Source organism: Carcharodon carcharias, chromosome 18 (genome assembly GCF_017639515.1).
Source record: "Carcharodon carcharias isolate sCarCar2 chromosome 18, sCarCar2.pri, whole genome shotgun sequence".
Classification (NCBI taxonomy): Eukaryota; Metazoa; Chordata; class Chondrichthyes; order Lamniformes; family Lamnidae; genus Carcharodon; species Carcharodon carcharias.
This window is the reverse complement of record NC_054484.1, coordinates 64,921,627-64,940,497: the sequence shown is the minus strand read 5'-3', so window position 1 is coordinate 64,940,497 and position 18,871 is coordinate 64,921,627. Positions and strand designations below refer to the sequence as shown.

The window sequence follows — 18,871 nt, the reverse complement described above, 5'->3', positions numbered from 1 at the left end:
TCATTCCTCCAGTTTTTAATTATTGTTGGAGATTTGAAGCAGGTAAAATACCTAAGGGCGAAATTTTCTGTGCCCATTGGAATCAGGCATGTTTGGCCGCATGAGCGGACAATATGGCAAGAAGGCAAAAAATCAGTTTCATGACATCATGAAACCAGTTTGCGATCATCCGCTCTAGACGTCAATGGTGGGCTGAATTTCCTGCCGTCGGACGTTGGGAACCTCATTGTAAAACATCTGCATATCATTATACGTCCAACTCGCCGGAATCATCCCCCCATGCTGGATCATCTGAGCATGCAGTATGATTGCATGCCGACGTGTTTCATAATTGTACATAAGCGACATGCAGCTGGTGGGTTGCACTCCACTCGTGACTTCAAGGTTTGTTTGCCTACCTTGCTTTGGTCAGTACTCGCAGTCATCAGCACCAGGTTTCACAGACAATGCCACATCACTTTTAGGGGCTTTCTGGGGCCAGCCTCTATCTACCAGACCAGCCGTATGATGGGGGTGGCTTCTCAATGGCTACAAGGCTAGGGCTTGCTTGGCGAAAGGGAGAAGTGGCCTCAGGCAAGGGAAGAGGCTTGAGGACAAGGACTATACTGGGGTGTGTGTGGGGGAGGAGGGGGGAGGCACAAGCTGATCTGTGTGAGTGGCCTCAAGATGATGAGGGCTGAGGAGGCAGTCTTCAGAGAACATCAGGCCAGATGAAGATGTGAAGATGTGTGTGTGAGAGTGATGTACCTTGAGCTGACAGCGAGCGAGATGCCAGCGAATGTGTGATGGGTAAAAGCAAAATACTGTGGATGCTGGAAATCTGAAAAAAAAACAGAAAATACTGGAAAAACTCAGCAAATCTGGCAGCATCTGTGGAGAGCTGTGAAGAAAAGGGCTGAACTTGAAATGTGATACCCAACGGGGTGACAGCATGGCAGGCGAATGAGAACCCACCCGCTGTAATAAATGTGGAGTGCAGTATGGGTTTCTTGTAAGAAACAGTAAACTTTATTTGTAGACTCCAGATGATGCTACTTGCTTGTTTCAAGACCAAGGCTAAAAAGATCCATTCCCTATGCTTAGGGCTGATTTGTCTGTACAGTCACATGATCCCCATAACAGTAAGAAGTGTTTACCTTACAATTATTACACTCACCATGTTTCCCTGGAATGTATGATTAATGAGGTGGGGTTGGGATGATACAGCGTGAAAACCCGCCATTGGGGCCAGCGGGTAAAACATCCTTTTTCTTGTTTGCTACTGCAAATCTGGGACAATTGCACCCAAACATTTTTTTAAACCGTTCTTTCTGTGTCTTAATCAAATCTCTTGTTCTCTCTATTTCACTTTCAGGGGTTGACTTGACATCGAATTCCATGGCCCAGATCTCACAGTCAAGAGTAGAGCAAATGCACCACTACTTGACTGTGATTTAATCTGCCCACTTACTATTTTATGTTGGTGCCCTGTACCTCCCAGTTCTAGCTCCAGTTTGAATCCAGCAAAAATCAGAGTCAGAAGTGTCGCGTATAATTGCAGCAAAGTCATGGCCCCTTTTCCGTTATGAACTGAAGACATGCCCCTTAAAGTCTGTTTTCAGTTCATTGACTTGCATTGTGTTTAGGTAGACCTGTCAACCACCACAGCCTCACCCCCAAAATGTTCACCCCCTCCTTCACCCCTGTTATGATCTCCATAGAGACCGATAACTTTTAAGAATAAATTCGAACTTCTGGTCAATAGCTGAATGTCCAGATTTCACATTTAAGACTTTTACTGTAACAAATGGCTAAAAGCGCTATTAATTAAGCACTACCTTTCTAGGCAAGCAATGCTTCAAACTATAAACCATAACATTCTCTTTCTCCTTTTGGTAAAACTGAAAACACATTTCACAGATATACCTTGCACTGTCCTTTAAGTAGACATTTAATTCTCCCAGAACCAGTCCAGGGTGATTCTTAGCTCCTGGTGGTTTAATTCTAATATTTTCTTTTCTCAGCCTGGAACTTTTAATCTCGTATCTTTCTTGATGAGGCTTTCTCTGTGCAGTGTTCGATGCGTAGGAACAGCATATTACATTAACTTATCACAAGAGGAAGTTATCTACGTAAAATGCAAATCTTGCTGACTGCAAAGGCTGTGTACCTTGTTTGAATGCAGCCAACTGCAAACATTTGAAATCAAGGAAACTGTTTGCAGAGAAGGTGGCTAGCAAAATATGTTGTTTATGCAGAAATGAATGGCTTGAAGGATACCAATATGAAAGCTACTATCATTGTGTCTTTCTTCGTAACTGCCTGTTGGTTTGGTAGAGTATCTTTTTACCTTTTTCAAAATTTTCTATTTTAAGTTTAAGTTGTTTTATAACTGCTTCCGTTGAAATAATGGTGATTACAATGCATAACTATTCCGTTCAAAGCTAAATAATTCACAAAATTTTCTGAGTCTTAATTTCAAAGGGTTATGTGACAGAAGAACTGTTATCTAATCCTTGTCATTCGTAAATAGCTTGTTAAGATCCTGAATTCAGACTTTTAGGGTCCTGTGTTGAAACATTTCACATTTTTGAATTTTTCTGCTAAAAAATGTACAATTTTCCATGCTTTAGTGCATTTTTAAAAAACACGCTTGTTCACTTGATGGGTTGACGATTGAATTTGATCAGTTTCGTAATCATACATAAAATGGTTTGATATCTGCAAGTCAGACCCAGCTCTAAAGCCTTTAAGTATTTTAGAAGTGACTTTTCATACATTTAATAATGTAATTTATTTTAAAAGTAATACTTCTTGCCTTAAATGCTTTATCAAACAATTCAATTTTTGCATCCAAGATTGAGTTATGATTCTGCCGTTGGCCTGTTTCTTTTTGTAGCCATTTTGTCTGTTCAAAAATGAGAAGACATTGGATCCTGGCAGTCCAATTTAGGGGTTATTTCCTGCCTGATATCATATTGGTTTGGAAATTCTGGAGTCGATATTTTCAACCAGGGGTCTGCAACTTGGTCATGTTCCACACAACTCATTAGTAATGGACTGGTGTAACCTTAAACCACATTTGTCTCATAAGATCTCTATCAGCTCCAGTGACACTGTACCAACACTAGAGATACTTTATAAACAGTAGTGATACTTTACAAGCCTCAGTGACAACCTACTAACTTCAGTATAACTGTGCCAAAATCAATGACAGTTTACCAACCTCAATGAAGAGTATTAACTTCAGCATATCTACCAACCCCAGTGAGAGTTTGCTAACCTCAGTTGCGCACCCAGAAGGAAATAACAGTTTGGACTAATGCTCTTATTTCCCAGTTTTTACTGATGTTCCATTTTAAGGTATACAATGCCAGTTCAGGACAGTTTTCTTATTTCCCAGCTTTTACTGTTTTTTTCCTTCTGGTACCTTCGGTATAACTCTACCAACCTCAGCAACAATCAATTAACTTAAGCAGGACTCTACCAGTCTCAACTTCATGAAAAGTCGAGCAACATTAGCATAATTTACCAATTTACCACCTTCAGCAGACCTCCACCAACCCCAGCAACAAAAAGTACATCAGCATGGTGTTGTGGTCATTTTGACAAATGGACCACAGGAGGCTTAGGTACAGGTCACGATCGTTTTATTTGAACAATTGCAAGGGAAGAACCATCTCAATGCAGCTTGAGACAGTACTCTGCTAAACTACAAGTGTTCATCATATTTATTGGTCACGTACAAGAACAGTTTCCAGATTTTGATCTTGTCAACATATAGGTTTACATAAAACAGACAAGTCTGGTAACAAGTACATGCACCTTATGTCCCTATTTGTTTCTCACCCAGGCAGAGACCTTCCCTCCTATCTAAACTAGGACCGTCTGTTCTTTCCCTATCTGCTGTAAACAGGCTCAATCTTAGTTGTTTTTCAACCTAAGGCTCCAGTCTAACTCCAAAAACACCCAATCGATCATATTTGTATTCTTCTTTGTCCAGTGTGGCCTTGCTGATACTCACAAGCCCTGAGAATGTACAGGGTTCAGATTTCTCTCTGTCCAGCCTGGCCTGTAACTGTGAACCACTTACGCAAACAGGTTTTTCATGCTTGGATATTTTAAGTATTGATTCCCTTCAATAAGTTCTTACTGTATCCCTTTATTTTCCCCTAACAATGGGTAAGATAAATTACAGAGAGCAGAAAAAGTACTTGTAAACATGCAATAACTATCAAGGCCAGGATTTATCATTGGTCGGGCAGGCACGGTGGGAGTGTGCAGTGTCAGTCGTGGAGCCGACCACCACCCACGATCATCTCCGCACCGCGATTTCACGTGGGCGGGCCAATTAAGCCTACCCAGCGTGGAATGCAAGTGGTAGTGCTGAACGCTACCTGTGCAGGCGGGTGCAGGAGGGAGAGTTGGGTCCAGCGCTCTTTCGTGCATGCACGTGAAAGAGCGCTTCAATCTGCCTGAGGTACGGAGCTGCCTCAGGGAGATTGAAGCGATTATTAAAAAAATAAGTAATTACAGTAAAAAAGCAATGAAACACATCCCCTCAGGTGACTGTGTCACATGAGAGTGGACATGTTTTCATTTTTCAAAGAAAGTTTTTATTCAGGTTGTAATAGCACTCGTGGATGAGGTTTCCTAAAAAACGTGAAGGCAGCTTGGCCTTTTTGCCACCCTGCCAACTGTTAGGTTGGACAGGCAGCGTAAATATGAAATTAATTAGTTTGTTAAGAACATAAGAACTAGGAGCAGGAATAGGCAATTCAACCCCTCGAGCCTGCCCTGCCATGCATTACAATCATGGCTGATCTCATTTCGGCCTCAACTCCTATTTCTCGCCCTCTCCCCATAACCTTTCAACCCATTACTAATTAAAAATCTGTCTTTCTCCTCCTTAAATTTATTCAACATCCCAGCATCAACTGCATTCTGAAGTAGTGAATTCCACAGATTCATGACCCTTTGGGAAAAGTAATTCTTCCTCATCTCTGATTTAAATCTACCACCCCTTAGCCTAAAACTATGGCCTCTCGTTCTAGAATGTCCCAGAAGGGGAAACATCTGCTCCACATCTACTTTGCCTATCCCCTTTAGCATCTTATATACCTCAATTAGATCTCCTCTCATCCTTCTAAACTCCAGCGAGCATAGGCCTAAACTGTTCAATCTCTCCTCATAAGACAAGCCCCGCATCTCTGGAATCAATCTAGTGAACCTCTTCTGAACTGCCTCCAATGCAACTACATCCTTCCTCAAGTAAGGGGATGAAAACTGTGCACAGTGCTCCAGGTGCAGTCTCACCAATGCCTTGTACAGATGCAGCAACACTTCCCTATTTTTATACTCTATTCCTTTCGCAATAAATGCCAAAATTCCATTTGCCTTCCTTATTACTTGCTGTACCTGCATACTAGCTTTCATCAATTCATACACGAGGATACCCAGATCCCTCTGCACTGAAGCATTCTGAAGTTTCTCTCCATTTAAATAATAAGTCGTCTTTTTATTCTTCCGACCAAAATGGATAACCTCACACTTATCCACTTTAAACTCCATCTGCCAAATTTTGGCCCATTCACCTAACCTGTCCATATCTATTTGTAAATTACTTATTTCTTCATTGCAACTTACTTTCCCACCTATTTTGGTGTCATCTGCAAATTTAGTTATAATACCTTCTATCCTTGAATTCAAGTCATTAATATAGATTGTAAATATTTGGGGCCCAAGGACTGAACTCTGTGGCACCCTACTAGTTACAGCTTTCCGACCAGAAAAAGACCCATTTATCTCGACTCTGCTTCCTGTAGGTTAGCCAATCCTCTATCCAAGCTAATATATTACCCTGAACTCTGTGTGATCTTAACTTGTGTATTAATCTTTTGTGCAGCACCTTATCAAAGGCCTTCTGGCAGTCCAGATATACTACATCTACAGGATCCCCATTATCCACTTTGCTTGTCACATCTTCAAAGAACTCTCTAGCAAATTAGTCAAACATGATTTACTCTTAAAAAACCAAGCTGGCTCTGATGGATTGCATTTTGACTTTCCAAATGGCCCATTACTACTTCCTTAATAATAGATTCCAACAATTTTCCAATGACAGAATTTAAACTAACTGGTCTATAGTTCCCTACTTTTTGCCTCTCTACCTTTTTGAATAAGGACATTATATTAGCATTTTTCCAATTGACTGGAACCTTTCCAGAATCCAGAATATTATGGCCAATGCTTCCATTATCTCTGCTGCCACTTCCTTTAAGACCCTGGGGTGTAGGCTAGCAGGTCCTGGGGAGATGTCACCCTTTAATCCCAATAGTTTGCTTAGTACTTTTTCTCTAGTGATGGTGATTGTTCTAAGTTCCTCCTTCTCTATACCCTCTGCACTACCTGTTACTATTGGGGTGGTACTGGTGTCCTCCACCGTGAAAACTGAGACAAAATATTAAGACCATAAGACACAGGAGCAGAAATTAGGCCATTCGTCCCATTGAGTCTGCTCCGCCATTCAATCATAACTGATAAGTTTCTCAACCCCATTCTCCTGCCTGCTCCCCGTAATCTTTGATCCCCTTACCAATCAAGAACCTATCTATCTCCGTCTTAAATACACTCAATGGCCTCCACAAGCTTCTGTGGCAATAAATTCCATAGATTCACCACTCTCTGGCTAAAGAAGTTTCTCCTCATCTCTGTTCTAAAACGTTTTCCCTTTACTCTGAGTCTGTGCCATCAGGTCCTAGCCTCTCCTACTAATGGAAACATTTTCCCCACGTCCACTCTATCTAAGCCTTTCAGTATTCTGTAAGTTTCAATCAGATCCCCCCTCATCCTTCTAAACTCCATCGAGTATAGACCCAGAGTCCTCAAATGTTTCTCATATGTTAAGCCTTTCATTCCTGGGATCGTTCTCGTGAACCTCCTCTGGACCCTCTCCAGGGCCAGCACATCCTTCCTGAGAAACGGGGCCCAAAATTGCTCACAATATTCTAAATGTGGTCTGACCAGAGCATTATAAAGCCTCAGCAGGACATCCCTGCTTTTATATTCTAGCCCTCTCGAAATAAATGCCAACATTGCATTTGCCTTCCTAACTACTGACTCAACATGTAAGTTAACCTTAAGAGAATCCTGGACCAGGACTTCCAAGTCCCTTTGCACTCCAGATTTCTGAATTCTCTCCCCGTTTAGAAAATAGTCTATGCCTCTATTCTTCCTGCCAAAGTGCATGACCTCACACTTCCCCATGTTGTATTCCATCTGCCACTTCTTTGCCCATTCTCCTAAACTGTCTAAATCCTACTGCAGCCTCCCTGCCTCCTCAGTACTACCTGACCCTCCACCTATTTTTGTATCATCTGCAAATTTAGCCAGAACGCCCTCAGTTCCTTCATCTAGATCATTAATGTATAAAGTGAAAAGTTGTGGTCCCAACACTGACCCTTGCGGAACTCCACTAGTCACTGGCCGCCATCCTGACAAGGACCCACTTATCCCCATTCTCTGCCTCCTGCCAGACAGCCAATCTTCTATCCATGCTAGTATCTTGTCTCTAACAGCATGGGCTCTTATCTTACTGAGCAGCATCCTGTGTGGCACCTTATCAAAGGCCTTCTGGAAGTCCAAGTAGATAACATCCATTGGCTCTCCTTTGTCTAACCTGCTCATTACCTCCTCAAAGAATTCTAACAGATTGGTCAGGCATGACCTCCCTTTGATGAAACCATGCTGACTTTGCCCTATTTTATCATGCACTTCCAAGTATTCTGAAATCTCATCCTTAATAATGGACTCTAAAATCTTATCAACGACCGATGTCAGGCTAATCGGCCTGTAATTTCCCGTCTTTTGCCTCACTCCCTTCTTAAACAGGGGGGTTACATTAGCGATTTTCCATTCCTCTGGGACCCTCTTTGACTCCAGTGATTCCTGAAGGATCACCACTAATGCCTCCACTATCTCTTCAGCCATCTCCTTCAGAACTCTGGGGTGCAATCCATCTGGTCCAGGTAATTTATCCACCTTCAGACCATTCAGTTTTCCTAGCACCTTCTCCTTGGTAATGGCCACCATACTCACCTCTGCCCCCCAACTCTCTTGAATTTTGGGGATGTTACTCGTGTCTTTCTCCATGAAGACTGACACAAAGTACCTATTCAGCTCCTCTGCCATTTCTTTGTTCCCCATTATTACTTCTCCAGCATTATTTTCCAGCAGCCCAATGTCCACTTTTGCCTCTCTCTTACCCTTTATATATCCAAAAAAAACTCTTGCAATCTTCTTTTATATTACTGGCTTGTTTACCCTCATATTTAATCTTCTCCCTCCTTATTTCTTTTTTAGTTGTCCTCTGTTGGTCTTTGTAGGCTTCCCAATCCCCTGGCTTCCCACTGCTCTTCGCCGCATTGTATGCTTTTTCTTTAGCTTTTATGCTGTCACTGACTTCCCTTGTCAGCCATGGTGGCCTCGTCCTCCCTTTAGTATGCTTCTTCTTCTTAGGGATGAGTTTTTGCTGTGTCTCCCAAATTACTCACAGGAATTCCTGCCATTGCTGTTCCATTGTCTTTCCTGCTAGGCTCATCTCCCAGTCAATTCTGGCCAGCTCCTCCCTCATGCACCTTTATTCAACTGTAATACCATTACATCTGGTTCCAGCTTTATCCTCTCAAATTGCAGGGTAAATTCTATCATATTATGGTCACTTCCTCCTAAGGGTTCCTTCACCTTAAGCTCCCTTATCAAATCTGCCTCATTACACATCACTAAATCTAGAATTGCCTATTCCCTAGTTGGCTCCACCACAAGCTGCTCCAAAAAGCCATCTTGTAGACAATCCACAAATTCCTTTTCTTGGGATCCACTACCAACCTGATTTTCCCAGTCTACCTGCATATTGAAATTCCCCATGATCACTGTAACCTTTCCTTTCTTACACACCTTTTCTATCTTCTGGTGTATCTTGTGCCCCACATCCTGACTACTGTTCGGAGGTCTATACATAACTCCAATTATGTTTTTTTTTTACCTTTGCGGTTCCTCAACTCTACGCACAGAGATTCTACATCATCTGACCCTACGTCATTTCTTGCAATTGATTTAATTTGATTTCTTACTAACAAAGCAACCCCACCCCCTCTGCCAACCTGCCTATCTTTTCGATAGGATGTACATCCTTGGATATTTAGCTCCCAGTCCTGATCCGCTTGCAGCCATGTCTCCATAATGCCCACCACATCATACCTGCCAGTTTCAATCTGCGCCACAAGCTCATTTACCTTATTTCATATACTGTGTACATTCAATACAACACCTTCAGTCCTGTATTTCCTGTCCCCCTTCTCATTGTCGTCCCTTTATCTGATGTGCTTGAAGTTAGATTCCTAGCCCTTTCCAAACACTCTGTCCTATTTTGTGTTCTGGAGACTTTAATAACCTTTCCTGAGCTCTCTTTCCTTTTCAGTTTTTTCATAATTTTGCATGAAGTTGAATCTACTCCCCCACATGCTAACTTGCTGCTTTGTTTCCCATTAGTCATACTTCTTGGAGTTTTACTTTTCCCTTCCCTCCCACTTTCTAGTTAAAAGTCCTGTTGATCACCATATTTACCCTTTTGGCTAGAACATTGGTCCCCGATCAGTTCAGGTGGAGACCATCCCACAGATCCCTCCTGTCCAATACTGATGCCACTACCCCATGAAATGGAACCCCTCTTTCCCGCACCACTCCTTTAGCCACGTGTTTACTTCCCTTAGTCTCGCGTCCCTATGCCAATTTGCACGTGGCTCGGATAGTAATCTGGAGATTATAACCCTTGAGGACCTGTTCTTTAATTTAGTTCCTAGTTCCTGATAATCCCCAAACAGGTCGTCTTTCCTAGTCTTACTTATCTTATTTGTCTTGACAGTGGACCACAACAACTGGATCTTCCCCCTCCTCTCCAAAATCCTTTCAAGCTGGTCAGAGATGTCTCTCAGCCTGGCACTGGGCAGGCAACATACCATGGGTTTTCTAGAGCAGCCTTTACTATGAGATGATTAAGCATCTCTGCCATTTCTGTGTTCCCCACTATTAACTCCCCAGTCTCATCCTTCAAGGGACCAACATTTATTTTAGCTACTCTCTTTCCTTTTATACACTTGTAGAAGCTTTTTGCTATCAGTTTTTACATTTTGCACTAGTCTTCTTTCATAATTTACCTTTGTACTTTTTATTTTTTTTTAGTAACCCTTTGTTGATCTTTAAAGGTTTCCCAGTTTCCATTCTGACATTGACCTTTGCAATTTGGTGTACCTTAGTCTTTGCCTTTATATTATCTTTAACTTCTGTGCTTAGCCATGGCTGCTTTTTCCCTCTCTTACAATCTTTCTTCCTCTTTGGAATATATTTTACTTGGGAGGAATTGAATATCTCCTTAAATACCTGCCACTGTTCATCAACAGTCCGACCTTGTAATCTTCCTGCCCATTCCACTAGGGCCAAATCTGCCCTCATGCCTATGTAGTTACCTTTGTTTAATTCCAGAACACTAGTTTGGGACTCAAGTTTCTCGCTCTCAAACTGAACTTAAAATTCCAGCATGCTATGATCACTCTTCCCTAGAGAAGCCTTTACTATGAGATCATTAATTAATCTCATTTCATTACACAAAACCAAATCCAGAATAGCCTACTCCCTGGTTGGTTCCACAATATATTACTCCAAAAAAAAATCTCTAATATACGCTATGAACTCTCCCTCAAGGCTACTCTTTTTGATTAGTACAGTCTATATGAATATTAAAATCGCCCATGATTATTGCCGTGCCTTTCTTACATGCTCCCAGTATTTCCTGGTTTATACTGTGCCCTACTGCTGAACTATTGTTTGGGAACGTATAGATTAATTCCACCAGGGACATCTTTCCCTGCTATTTCTTATTTCTACCCAGACTGCCTCTACGTCTTGTTCTCCAGTGCCTATATCATCCTTCACTATAGCACTGATCTCTTCCTTTACTAACAAAGCTACACCACCTCCATTTTCTTCCTGCCTATCCTTCCAAAACACTGAGCGCTCTTGGATATTCAACTCCCAAACTTGTTCTCACTGCAACCACGTCATTGTAATCTCCACCAAATTGTACCTATTTATCTCTATTTGTGCTGTTAACTCATTAGATTTATTCTGAATGCTATGTGCATTCAGATACAAAGCCTCTAAGTTTGCCCTATTGTCAATTTTCCCTACCCTCATATGATTCTTTGGTTCAATATGGCATTCACACACTGTCCCTTCCTTTCACTTTTTGGTAACAATCAGCCTCATCACTAACCTGCACTCTTACCCTTTCCTTAAACTTTGATTTTTTTATATTTCCACGTTAATAGCCTTAATAGGTCTTTCAATTATTGGCGGGCACAAATCAACTCCGGCGTGCGCCCGCCAAACAAAATACCACATGTCATTTTACATTCCAGCATGTCGGGTCCACCCCCACATGCCAAATGTATAATTCTCTCCCAAATTTCAATAAAGTTTTAATTCAATTCCCCCATGTATTGTTAGAATTGTTGCTCAGCTGTAGAAACAAGGGGAAACATTTTCCCCCTGTTGGGGGAGAAGTGCAGGAGTAGGTGCAAGCAAGCATGCCTCTGATCGGCACCCCTGATCGGGGGCACGCTGCCATTTTATGTGGGCGGGCCAATTAAAGCCCGCCCATCATGACAATTAAGGCCCGCCCAACGTGACGTCTGCCAGGAAGCGCTAGGCGTTCCCAGTCCGGATGGGGGGGGGGGGGTGAATTCCCTCAGCCAACAGTGTGCTCTTTCACGCATGCGCTCAAAAGAGGCTAAGTGCTGCCTCAGGGAGATTGTCTCCAAATTTTAAAATGTTAAAGAGACAAAAACAAAATTTCCCTGACATGTCGCCTCATGTGACACTGTCACATGAATTGGGACATGTCCATCACTTTTAGCGAAACGTTTATTAAATATTTAAAAACCCTCATGAAACCTCTTCCCGCCTGTGGATGAGTTTTCATGCTTTTTCTGAAGCCTTCCAGGGCCCCCAACCTGCCCGTCAACCCTAAGGTTGGACGGGCAGGTCCATTAATTATGATAAGTATTTTTTAAATGGCCTCAGTTGGCCGTTGAAAGGTCGGTGGGTGTATAGCTGATTCGGCTGCGCCCTGGCCGACCTGAAAATGGAAATGACACAGGGTACGTCGGGAGTTCAGCCCAATGTCATCCCAGGTCATTTTATGCGTCGGCAAGCGGGCCCGTCTCCGCTCGCCAACCGCAAGTTCCTGACCAATATTCAGATTAGGTAAACAAAATGAAAACCTTAATATATGTATTTAATTGTATAGCTAATTTTGATACAAAAAACATACTTGTATTATGTTACAAGCATCAGTGTAAATTTTATCCTATCTGGGGGGAGTAACGGAAGGAAGAAAGAAGCAAGACCTCAAAAAGGGACAAAAAAAGTTAGCATGCAGGTACAGCAAGCAATGAGAAAGTCAAGTAGCATGTTGACCTTTATTGCAAGGGGATTGAAGTACAAAAATAAATAGGTCTTGCTACAATTGATAGAGCTTTGGTCTCTTTATCCAAAGGATAGACATGCTTTGGAAGGGGTACAGCAAAGTTGATTCCTGGAATGAGAGGGTCATCCTACGATGAGAGGCTGAGTGAATAGGCTTATATTATCTGGAGTTCAGAAGAACAAGAGGTGATTTCATTGAAGCATACAAAATTCTGAAGAGGCTTAACAGGATAGACACTGAGAGTGTCCGAAGAACAGTCATATTGGAATTGAAATGTTTACTCTGTTTCTCTCTCCACAGAGGCCACCAGAACTGTGGAGTTTTTCCAGCATTTTCTTCGTGTTTTCATTTTAGATATTGAGAGCTTGTTTCCTATAGCGGTGTAATCTAGAACACTGGGACACAGAATCAGGATAAGGGGTCGATCACTTAGGACTGAGATGAGGAGAAATTTCTTCCTTCAGAAGCTTGTGAGTGTTTGGAATTCTTTGAAAAAAACAAAAAAACTGCGGATGCTGGAAATCCAAAACAAAAACAGAATTACCTGGAAAAACTCAGCAGGTCTGGCAGCATCGGCGGAGAAGAAAAGAGTTGACGTTTCGAGTCCTCATGACCCTTCGACAGAACTGTCGAAGGGTCATGAGGACTCGAAACGTCAACTCTTTTCTTCTCCGCCGATGCTGCCAGACCTGCTGAGTTTTTCCAGGTAATTCTGTTTTTGTTTTGGAATTCTTTGCTCCAGAGGGTTGTGGACATTCCATTGTTGAATATATTCAAAACTGAGATAGAGAAATTTTTGATCTCTCAGGAAATGAAGAGATTTGGGGAGTCAGTGGGAAAGTGGATTTAGTCTATAAGATCAGCCATCTTGTATTGGCAGAGCAGGCACAAGGGGCCATATGGTCTACCCTTACTCCCATTTCCTAAATTCTTAACTCCTTGCTATTGGGCAACCCTGGCATCAGTCTAAAACAGGACTTTTATGTGCTAATAAGAGGCCAAGCAAAGTAAAAAACCATGGAAAGAATTTCTCCCCCATTGGGGGGGGGGGGGGGGGTGTCAGTGTGGGGTGGGGTGAGTGCGGGAGCGGGCACGTGCAGGTGTGCTTCCAATCGGGGTGCCCAATTAAGGCCCGCCCAGCATGACGTCTGCTCAGAAGTGCTATGTGCTCCCTGTGCGGGTCGGGGGGGGAGTCCCTAAACCCGAGAGTGTGCTCTTTTGTGCATGGGCACGAAAGAGCGCATTTATCTCCCTGAGGTTAGGTGCTGCCTCAGGGAGATCGGTGCCAAATTCAAAAATGGTCAATGCACAAACATAAAATTTCCCTGATATATCCCCTCATGTGACACTGGGACATGTCCATCAGTTTTATTCAAACTTTTATTACATTTTTAAAAACCTTCATGAAACCTCATCCCGCCAGTGGATGAGGTTTCATACTTTTTCTGAAGCCCGCCAGGGCTCCCGGCCTGTCCACCAACCTCAAGTTTGGACTGGCAGGTCCATTAACTGCTTGAATTACATTTTAAATGGCCTCAATTGGCTGTTGACAGGTCGGGGGGTGCACAGCTAATTCGGCTGCGCCGTCTCTGACCTGAAAATGGAAATGACGTGGGGTGACGTCAGGAGTTCCGCCCAACGTCATCCCGCGTCATTTTATGCATTGGCGAGCGGGGGGCGGGGCTTGCCCCCTGCTCACCGACCTCAATATCCTGGCCCATGTGTTCTTTCCCTATTAATTTATTTGACAGAGGTAAGATAAATGGGCAATAAGAACCCGGAACAAAAACAGAATAACCTGGAAAAACTCAGCAGATCTGGCAGCATCGGTGCAGAAGAGCAAAGTTGACGTTTTGAGTCCTCATGACCCTTCAACAGAACTGAGTAAAATTAGGAGAGGGTGAAATATAAGCTGGTTTAAGGTGGGGAGAGGGGGTTGGGGGAGAGAAGTGGGGGGTGGTGATTGTAGGGACAAGCAAGCAGTGATAGGAGCAGATGATCAAAAGATGTCACAGACAAAAGAACAAAGAGGTGTTGAAGGTAGTGATATTATCTAAGAGAATGTGCTAATTAAGAATGGATGGCAGGACACACAAAGTACAGCTCCAGTGGGGGTGAGGTGAAATAAGACTAACAGGGCATAAAAGATATAGATTTAAAAATACTGGAAATAGGTGGGAAAAGAAAAATCTATATAAATTATTGGAAAAAACAAAAGGGAGGGGGAAGAAACGGAAAGGGGTGGGGATGGAGGAGGGAGTTCAAGATCTAAAGTTGTTGAATTCAATATTCAATCCGGAAGGCTGTAAAGTGCCTAGTCCGAAGATGAGGTGCTGTTCCTCCACTTTGCATTGAGCTTCACTGGAACAATGCAGCAAGCCAAGGACAGACATGTGGGCAAGAGAGCAGGGTGGAGTATTAAAACGGCAAGCGACAGGGAGGTTTGGGTCATTCCAACAATAAGATCCCAGGTTTGATTCCTGGTCTGTGTTTAGTTAATTGATCTCATCCCACAGGCTGTAGGAGTGCCACTATTAGTTTTCGCACTCATAAGAGAAAAACATCACTTTTCACAACCAACGAGCATCTTAAGTGCTTTCCAGCCAGTGAAGTACCTTTGAAGTGTTGTTACTGTTGGAATGCAGGAAACACAGCTGACAGTTTGTACACAGCAAAATGTCACAAACAGCAATGTAGTTTTTGTGAAGTTGATTGAGAGATAAATATTGGCCAGAACACCAGAGATAACTCCTCTTCTTAAAATTAACACCATGGAAATTTTATATTCATATAAGCCGGCAGGTGCTGCCTCAACTTGACGTCTTATCCCAAAGACAATGTTTCCCTCAGTATGACACTGGAGTGTTAGCATAGGTGTTTGTGCTCAAACCTTCGAGGGAACATGAACTCAGGACCTTATGTCTCAGGCGCAAAGGTGCTACCAACTGAGGCACCGTTCTCACAACTCTTATGCATTGGGCAGGAAAGTGTGCGGGTGGAAATGATCGATGAGGACTGGATTGGCCTCATTGTGATGACTTGCTTAGTTGAAAAACTTACCAACCTGCATTATTCAAACCTACACAAATCAAACTTAGGTAAGGTACCCAAGGGTAACTTTCGCTGTGCAACTTTAGCCCACAGCAATCTGCATCTAGGGGCAGGGAGGAAGGGGGGAAAAGATGAAAATTAAAAAGTATGGCATCAACACTCTTAGAAGGTGAATAAATTATAAATTTATAATTTAGGGCCTTAGAATGTATTAATACCAGCAATCTAAAAAACTAGTATATATTCTTCTACTCATTTAAATGTTCTTAATTTATGCCATGCTAAAACCTGAGTAACCAGTTTTATTAATATTGTACTGTCTTAATTCACAAAAAGAAACCACTAAGCTGAACTTTTACTGCAGAATTTTGAACCAATTACACACCATGTAGTGGAGTAAAGTGGATGTAAGCAACTGGAAGAATCCGCTAAGCCACTAATCCACTAGGCTCATGTAATTAGCTTATTATCTAATAGTTCAGTTGTGTTTTCTACTGGTATCAGATGCATCTGTCAGTAATAAATTACTCTGTATATTCTGAGTTTTCCCCTGAAACTCGTTGATGTTTATGCCCTGTATTAGCAGCCCTGTAGTAGGATTATTGGCAGGCTTTTTGAGGTTCTTTCTAAATCATTTTTCTTGCTCTTTTGGATCTTTTACTGTTTCCATGTAACTGGCCAGGAGGCCTGTGCTGACATATTTTTCCTACATATACCATGGGCCAGAAATTTCTGAAAAGTTAACACTGTGTGATTGATGCCCATCATTATTAATGTGCAAATCGTCCGCAACTTGCAGCAAAGAAGACATACCCTGTAAATAGAGGATTGCCGCAAGCTGCTAGCCAGTTTGCATTGCTCCACCATTAGTTCCACAAAAACATATCTAAACTGCCATTTCATTGCTGTACTCAATGAGTGCTGTACTGTTGGAGGTGCTGATTTTTTTAATGTGATAGTAAACCAACACTCGTTTGCCCCCTCATTGGTTGTAAATACCCCCATGCTACTAGATAGAGGATACGGTAAGATAGAGCTGGGTTTACCTCATCAATGTAGATGTGAATGTTTTCCCAATAATGTTGCCAAAGGGCAGAATGCAAATGACAAATGGAGGTGGCCTGCTTTTTGGAGGAGTCATGTAAGATATTGGTAAAATGATAAGGGATCTGCTATCCCAGAGCGAGTCGGGGGAGCTCTCTGCAGCCTAATCCCACAACATTGGGCTCAGCATTTGCCAGCTGAAGTCTTCTATTTTTCTTAAAGATCTTCAGTAGGAGATTTGTTACCATCTTTGCGGTGTTTCTGCCCTTTTTTCCCCCTTCCCACATCTTCTGGTTTGGTGTTGGCATCCTTGATACTGTGCCACCAGGATCCTCCGCCCTTTCACTGGTGAGTTGTCTCTTAATGATGGGACACCCACTGGAATTCCACTGTTCTTATGGAATGACACTGGTATGGAGATGAGATTGGATCTTGGGGGTCTGACAGAAGCGCTCACCCCCATTAGAACTCAGCTCTGAAGAGGAGAGTTCTCCTCCAGGTTATTTTTTCTCACTTTAAGAAGTAGTTGATGGATACATTGAAAGTTCCGTATTACATATCTGCCATTAAGATCTTGTGGAGTGTGTATCTGCTTGTCTTGGAATGGAATGCATCTATATAAATAAAACAAGGTTGATACTTCCAATTTATAGCTCCTGGATAATTAACTGAAGAGAAAAAAATTGTAATTGCAAACTGTGGGGAAAAGGCGGGGGTGTGAGACTAGGTGAGTTACTCTTGTAGAGAGCTGGCACAGCCGACAAGCCCATGGCCTCCTTCTGTGCTGTAACCATTTCATGGTTCTATGATTCTATGTATAGTGGAGTTATAAAGCATCCCTATTAATTTTGTACTTACAGTTTTGAACTGAATCTGTTTGTGATAGAAAAGCACAATATATATTTATTATTGCTGTTTAGTCCCATATTAAAATATGTCATTTAGTAATGATGAAGGTGGAGAAGAATAAAGTTGTGCAGATAGATGTTTAATTCATAGTTAACATACAAACTGAGTAATCTGGCATTCAGACTAAACAGGAAATATTCTAAAATTGAAAATGATTTAATTTGAACCACAGAGTTAGATTTCTCAAAACATGAATCTGACTTGCTTTTCTTGAAACAGCTCCACCAAAATGCATCTGTGCATGAAAGCTTGGTCTTTAACAACTTTGAGATACACAGAAAATGAATTATTGTTGTACTGAATTAGACTTTGCCTTCACTTTAAAAAAAAGATTTAAGCAAAATCTTGGCAAAAGAACACAATTTGTAGTGTAGATTGTTTAATTTAGCGTTTTGCAATTGATATGGAAATTACTGTGTGAAAAAAAAGATGTCATCGCACTCCAGTGTGGTGCAACATTTCAAACCTCATGCTAATATTGCACCTGGGACCATTTTCTGCTTCCAAAAGCAAAGAAAAAGTATAGCACAAGTCTGCTTCAGCTAACACTATCTTCAAAGCTTATCAGCAATTGTGCATCACACAAAAAGCCTCCAGTTATTCATATTTTTGTGTACCATGTTTCACTTATGGACAGCAGAAATTTTGACAACCATTCAAGCTACTTCCAATGACACATCACAAAAAAAGAAATTTCTCAAAGCCAACAAGAATCTTAATATAGACAGAAAATAAATCAGTACTTCATTGGATACATTATTTATTCAACAAATAGACCCAACATAATATTCTCCCAAATTTGTACATTATTTGTTTGAGTCTATTTGCTGGATAAAAAGCAATACCCAACAGGGTGCTGATATATTGTCTTCTGTCGCATGAATACATTTCATTTTGAATCAATATTGTTTAAACAATCTATGACCCAATACATCCATCTTTTACATTTAGTTAAATTGTTACTATTTAGCAATATATCAATTAAGTTAAGATGTCTCCTTTTCCTTCTTATCTGCAGTGATAGCTTCATACCTCAGCAATGAGAGCATGCCACTTAAACTGCCAGACTGCTGATGAAAGCAGGTGCAATTATATATATATTTGCTAAACCCATGGGTTCCTGGTATCTGAAAGATTGCATGTACAATAATGGATGATAATGAGTTAATACGGTACTGATGATAAAGTGGACTTTGAGTTCATATCCAAATTGGTTTATAATGCTTTCTGGAAGCATTTGTACATTTGTTTAAAACTCTCTGCTCACTTACTTCTATTAATGTGAATTTTCCCCTGTTATTTATAATTTGTTATGTGGTGGAAAGTCCCATAATGATGTAAGAA

General features: G+C 41.7%; 1 protein-coding gene across 2 annotated transcripts in view; it reads left to right on the top strand.

Annotated features, from left to right (window-relative positions):
- The first annotated feature begins 2,188 nt into the window (after nucleotides 1–2,188).
- The window catches only part of LOC121290849 (cell surface glycoprotein CD200 receptor 1-B-like), a 72,721-nt gene continuing 56,038 nt past the window's right edge, over nucleotides 2,189–18,871 (top strand). For both annotated transcript variants that reach the window (XM_041211853.1, XM_041211852.1), the window contains exon 1: nucleotides 2,189–2,312. In XM_041211853.1, the coding sequence (XP_041067787.1) occupies nucleotides 2,240–2,312 (73 nt within the window). In that variant the 5' untranslated portion in view covers nucleotides 2,189–2,239. The remainder of the gene's footprint in view (nucleotides 2,313–18,871) is intronic.